Source organism: Mus pahari, chromosome 7 (genome assembly GCF_900095145.1).
Source record: "Mus pahari chromosome 7, PAHARI_EIJ_v1.1, whole genome shotgun sequence".
In the NCBI taxonomy this organism is placed as follows: Eukaryota; Metazoa; Chordata; class Mammalia; order Rodentia; family Muridae; genus Mus; species Mus pahari.
The window spans coordinates 60,819,188-60,825,617 of record NC_034596.1 but is presented as its reverse complement, the minus strand read 5'-3'; the positions used below and the strand labels follow the sequence as shown (position 1 = coordinate 60,825,617).

Genomic DNA, 6,430 nt, shown 5'->3' with positions numbered 1-6,430 from the left:
CCAGAGATGGCACCACACACAAGGGGCACTCCCCCCTTGATCACTAATTGAGAAAATGCCTTACAGCTGGATCTCATGGAGGCATTTCCCCAACTAAAGCTCCTTTCTAACTTCAGCCTGTGTCAAGTTGACACAAAATTAGCCAGTACAGCACTTCTTGATTGTTGTGTGCACGTGTGTGTGTGTGTATGCACAGCAGTGCATATTTAAGCTTTCATTCTTTTCATTCTGCTGGATCAGAGCTAAGGGAAGTGCATCCTCTCTGTTCTCATGCATGGACCTTGCTGCTCTTCAACAACCAAAAGGTCTGGCCTTTCTTAACCTTCTCCACATCCTGTCTTTCTGACCCTCTCTCTCCTTTCCTAACAAACTTATTAGACTCCACTCTTCAAAATTCTATTCTTTGTTATTTAAGATACAAGTTTTAAAAATGAGCCCACTATTAGATGACACAACCAAGGTTGATATGCTACTAAAATGGGGGGATAGTCTTCAAGCTAGGATTGTGTTATATAAAACTAAGCCAAACCCTCTTACAGTAAAGAAGCCAGTGTCAATCCAATAGTGAAACATCACTCATCACAGAGGTGCATACTGGAGAAATCTTGGGACAGAGATCTTAGTAGCACAGTATTATTCCCAAAGGAGGACTGGCCTTGAGACAAGTCACGGTTACACTTGTGCTGACAAGTGTCAAAACAGGAAACTATAAGACTCAAAAGACAAGTTCTTGTGAGAACAGAATGATCTTAGGACAATCTGTTAATCAGATCTCCTCAGTAATGAAACTGTAGAAAAGGACATGATAGCAGAGAACAGGGAACTTTCCCCACAAATAGGATAGGGTCTACAACTATTCATGTAAGTATACATGAAGAGCTGTAACTTCAACAGCAATTCAATCTTTTAGCCTGGAATATTAAGACAAAGAGGTCTGCCATAATGCTCAGGAATATGGGAAAGGCTGAAACAAACAAGAAATCGAACAACTGACCTAAAAACTCAAGCACTGGCAAAACCCACAGGCTAAATGTAAGCATTTTGTACTCTCCCAGCTGCAGAGAACACAGGCTGGTTCTGTGGTGCAGCACTTTCCTAGTGTATCAGGTTCTAGGTCTGACCCTAGCACAAAACGGAAAAACATAAAACAAAAATGGGTGGGGCTAGTAAAAGATAAAGACACATACCACATAACTACTGAGAATTCTTTATTTCTCTTTTCATCCTCTTGAACTCGTTTGTTCTGAAGCAGAGTCTTGCTGAAAAGCCCAGGTTCCCCTTGAGCTTGACATCATCCTGCCTGCTTCCTGAGCTTTAGAGTTACAGTACTATTATGTCTGGCTCTCTTGGATTTTTCTGTATGTTTTTGTTTGTTTTGTTTTTTCAACACAAGGTTTCTCTGTGTAGCCCCAGATGTCCTGGGACTCACTCCAAAGACCATGCTGATCTCCATTTCAGAGATTCACCTGGCTCTGTCTTCTGAATGCTGGGATTAAAGGCATGTGCCACCACCACTGGGCTTATGAACTTTTTATATGGTTGCCCTAATCTGTCTTTCTCAAATTCCTGGAATTTGTATGAGGGATGGGACTTGTGGATGGGCCTTATCTAATCAAACTATCCTTAGAACTAGAAAGCTTTCTGTGGTATTGATGAAATAGGAGGTCAGAGAGATTCTACATCGGGGGAATCAAGTGATTTATTTTAAAGGGCCTCTAAAAATAGCCTAATTCTGCCATCGACTTTATTTTAACCACAGGAAACACTAAGCAAGGGACTCAGTTGGTCATGCTAGACTTCTCAAGTAAAGAACTGAATAACTAAAGTACCCTTACACTGCTACATTTGTGCTCATTTCATACATAACAATAGAAAATGCATTTACTATCAAAATTAGCTTTCGGTGTAAGGAATCCTACAAGGTTAACTCTAGATATGAAAAACAGACATCTTTGTCTTAAAAGGTCAAAACATTTTAGATTCGTTAACTTTCTGAACAAAGGATGTTCTTTTCACTTTTTAAATTAACTTAAAAAAACAAAAACAAAAACCCAAATAAAAAAAAAAAAAACCCAAAAACCAAAACCAAACAAAAACCCCAGGGTCTCTTTATACAGTCCTGACTGACCTAGACTTCACTGTGTAGACTGGGCTGATGACCTAGAGTGCCATCTGCCGCTGCCCCTGTGTGCCAGGATAAAGCATGCAGCACCACTTCCAAACCCTATATATTTCCCCATGATTAGACTGCTTATCATGTCCATCCTTCCCTAAACTTACGAAGCTGACTACCAAAGACTAAATAACTTACTGAAGGGCAATAGCAATAGGGAAAAGGAACGTAACCTAGGTTTCTGAATAAATAAAACTTTTCTGCTGATGCTGGAAAACTATTCTTGTGCACTGTGTATTAAGGAGTATCTGTATCATATTTGTAAAGATATTCTCCTTCTGATTTAAGTGACTAATCTAAGGTGATTGGTTTACTAAAGAGCTGACAGCTTATAGCAGGGCAGGAGAGACTAGGTGGAACACCCAGGGAAAGACAGGAACTCTGGGAAAGAGTCAGCTTTGGGAGATTTTCCAGCCAGGCTTAGAGAAAGCTGGACATAAGAAACTGAGAAGAGGTAAGGAGCCATATGGCAGAACACAGATTAAAACAAATAGGTTAAGTTTAGAGCTAGTTGGGAACAAGCCTAAGCAAAGGCCTAAAGCATTCATGTTAATAAAAGGTCTCCATGTATGTGAGCTGGAGACTCAGAGAGAGTCCAGCACCACTAGATGTACCATGCTGTAAATATTAGCTTGCCTTCTCTTGCTGATTGATATTAACCTTCCTAGACTGGTTCAAGTTATATTCATCAGAAATTTATAAAATATTTTAAGCATAAATACATTATTTTCTGTTGCTGATATGTGGTTAAACATTATTCCTATATTTGACATGTGTACCTCTTTGATTTTTATGCAACTGCTTTTAACGCATAATTTTTCCAAAATTTATGTGACTTTTGCCCACAATAAAGTTCTACCACTTTTCTGCTCATTTTAGTCTTGTGTCATTCAATGACTTAAAATCTTACTAAGAATTATAAACTGGCATCTGTAAATTTGGAGAATTCACTATGTGTTTGTTCAGTATCACTTACAATAGGTAAATAAGACTCTCCCCCAGTATCAACCATTTTTCCATTCAGGAAAAAAATGTTTCTTTTTAAAAATCTCCACCTTCTAAAGACTTATTTCTAAATCCTTAGTGTGGGTAAAGGAACTGGTCTTCCAACCTGGTGACTGGAATTCAACCCCATGGTAGAAGGAGACTTAGCAAACTGCTCTTTCATATGTAAACCATGACACGTGTATTCTACAGCATTCTTGTGTTCCTCTGCTCCCACACACAAAATAAATAAATGTAAATTTTTAATTAAGAAAAAAAAAAAAGACTTAGAAATGTTACCAGTTATTCACCTGGTTTCTTGTGAGCTGTCTTGCGCAAACTTAGCAGCAGCAGGCAATAAACGATCAGCCATATCCTTTGTTCCAGATGAAATTCGCTCTGGTTCCATACATTCTACTATATCTGCTAAGTGCTGCGCTGTACATCTTCTTACTGCAATGTGCAGATGGCTACAAGAGAACATGATCGAGTGAAACTAAGTCGAGGCATGAACGATTTTCCAAGAGTACACACCTCTCTTTCAGTGAGGTGTGCATCCTACAAACAGATAGATCTGAATTTTAATATCAGCTGGCCTGCAACTTTTATTTTTATGATTCATTTTGAGGCAGGTTCCCACTATATAGCTCTGATTAGTCAGTACCTTGTGAGGCAGGCCAGGCTACTTTCTATCTCAGACCTCTGCCTTCTGCCACCCACGGGCTGATGAAAGCATGCAGCAGCACACCCAAATGATCAGGATCTGTTAATGGCGAGTTGTGCCCACTTCTATTTAAGGTTATTATGGAAAGGCTGGTAATTTGCAGTTTTGTTAACTGGTTCTGATGGAGTAGACTAGAGCTAGTTCTTCTCATCTCCCTATTCATATTAGGTTTTGTTTACTGTGCCAGGATGGAGGGTTTTCTCATGTCCGTCTCTTCCTCTGATGAAAGGTATTCTTTCCTGTGCTCACATGAATGATTTTCTTTAGTGTACGGTATTCCTTGAGTGTTTTCCTCAGTGCTAGTTTGGTTATCACGAATTGCATGTTTGTGCATTCTGTTGAAAGATCCTCATTTTCCCATCATATTTAAAAGGTAGCTTTATCTTGTATCATGGTTGGCAGCTATTTACTTTTTATGGCTTAAACTATAACATTCCATGTTTTCTGGGCTTTGAGCTGTGAGACATTTGATGTTATTTTGAGATGCTTGTCTTTATAGGTTAGCTGTAAGGGTTTTTGTTGTAGTTTAAGTCACTTTTTAAAGTGTGTATGTATATCTGAGTACATGTGTGTGGATATGTATGCTATGGAATGAGTGTGGAGGTCAGAGGACAACTCATGGGAATTGTTTGCATCTTGCAGCATGCAAGTCCTGAGGACCAACGCATGGTGTCAGGCAGCTTTGCCAGCTGAGCCCTCTTACCAGACCCTTCATCATAGCTTTTAATATTGTTTCTCTGTTTTTCATTTTTAACAATGTTTTAATTAGCATTCATTAATATATAATAATGGGTTTCATTATGACTTTCTACATCTTGACTATGATTTGCCATGGAAAAGTTCTTTTCTGGTCAAGTCTATTTGACGTTATAAATGCCTTTATGATTAGAGTTGCATTTCCATTCCAGCCTCAGAGATAGCTTCTAGTCTATCATCTTACCCTAAAGTCCCAATGTACCCAGAAAAATGAGTGACAATAGTTAAGCTTTATTTAGTTTCAGATCTTTGAATATACGTGATATTATTAGAAAAACTATACTATGGTTCTTTTATGCTTAACACAGGACTGTTATCATGTAGAAAGTATTTGCACAAAATCTGCTTTTCTCCTCACTACACACAGAAGCACAATTTACTCTGGAGTTGAGGGTTTTTCCAGATTCCTTTGAGGATTACCTTTGTCCTCCATTGATGAGAGAAGTGACTGCACGTGCAGGGGTTACATTATTAGCCATAGCTTTCAATGCCTTGTCAACATCTTCCCTTATGAAGGTATTCGATTCTCCAGCTTTGTGCAATAAAGCTCTTACTGCACTATCTAGTTCTTGGTCCATGTTCTTTTTCAGGTATGTAAAAAGGTCACCTAAGCATACCACAGCAGCACGGGACACTCCAGAGCGTAAATTTTTCACCTAAAAAGCAATTATTAAACAGGACTTTTCACCATATGTTAGAAACTCAGCAATATCACTCTGGAAATATGTCTTCAGCATTAAAATATCATAAGATTACACATTTGCTTGTGTAGCTTGTGTAGCTTGTGTAGCTTTAGTCCAGGTTGTCCTGAAACTCACTATGTAGACCATGGTGCCTGTAAACTCAGAGCTCACCCTGAATTTGCCTCCCCCCTCCCACCACACTGCTAGGATTAAAGGCATGCACCACCATGTCTAGTTATGATTATGTGTTGCTGTTATATATCCTAAAAATCAACATCAAGTACCTTTTCAAATATTACAAATTAATAATGTTCTACTTTATATATAAGTACACTCAAATCAGGTTATGCAAAGTTGTTTAAACAATGTGAAAATCATGTTAAGTATGGTATGTTAACTGCTAATTAAATAAACAAGTCACAACTTATCGCAAAGCATTACCTCTTGAACTACTGCAAAGGTTGTTTCATGCAATTTTGTGTTCAACAGGTCAGAATGAAAAGCAGCTAAGCACCGGACAAAATTCAGTCCCTCCATCTTCTTCTCCCTATGGACACAGAAATGACAAAATCATCTTTAAATGGGATTTAATTAGAACAAAATTTCCAATGTATTTTCTTTCTTTTCTATTTTTCTCTTTTCTTTTTTGGCAATGAGGAAATTATTACTTTTTTTAAAAATATTTATTTATTTATTTATTACATGTAAATACACTGTAGCTGTCTCCCGACACACCAGAAGAGGGTGTCAGATCTCATTACAGATGGTTGTGAGCCACCATGTGGTTGCTGGGATTTCAACTCAGGACCTTCAGAAGAGTAGTCAGTGCTTTTAATCACTGAGCCATCTCTCCAGCCCCTATTATTTCCTTACTTACTATTTAGTAATCCCCAAAATCTCTCTATAAAAATTTTAACAGAAAAACCCACCATAACAGTCAAGCTAAATTATTATTTCTCTCAGTAAAAAGTGCCATCTTCTTTCTGGAGAGTAGGAGACAAATAATAAATCAAGTTAAGAAAAGCATTAAGAGGAAAAAGGAAGACAAAAGCTATTTGTTAGCTCACTGGTGAGGAAATGACTCAGAGCAGTGAACACTAACAGTGATTT

General features: G+C 38.1%; 1 protein-coding gene across 1 annotated transcript in view; it reads right to left on the bottom strand.

Annotated features, from left to right (window-relative positions):
• Positions 1 to 6,430, bottom strand: part of Togaram1 (TOG array regulator of axonemal microtubules 1) — a 57,082-nt gene that overhangs the window by 9,786 nt on the left and 40,866 nt on the right. The window contains exons 12-15 of the mRNA XM_029540538.1: positions 5,762 to 5,867; positions 5,058 to 5,293; positions 3,469 to 3,627; positions 1,863 to 1,929 (exon numbers count right to left, since the gene is read on the bottom strand). Coding sequence (XP_029396398.1) covers positions 1,863 to 1,929; positions 3,469 to 3,627; positions 5,058 to 5,293; positions 5,762 to 5,867 — 568 coding nt within the window. The remainder of the gene's footprint in view (positions 1 to 1,862; positions 1,930 to 3,468; positions 3,628 to 5,057; positions 5,294 to 5,761; positions 5,868 to 6,430) is intronic.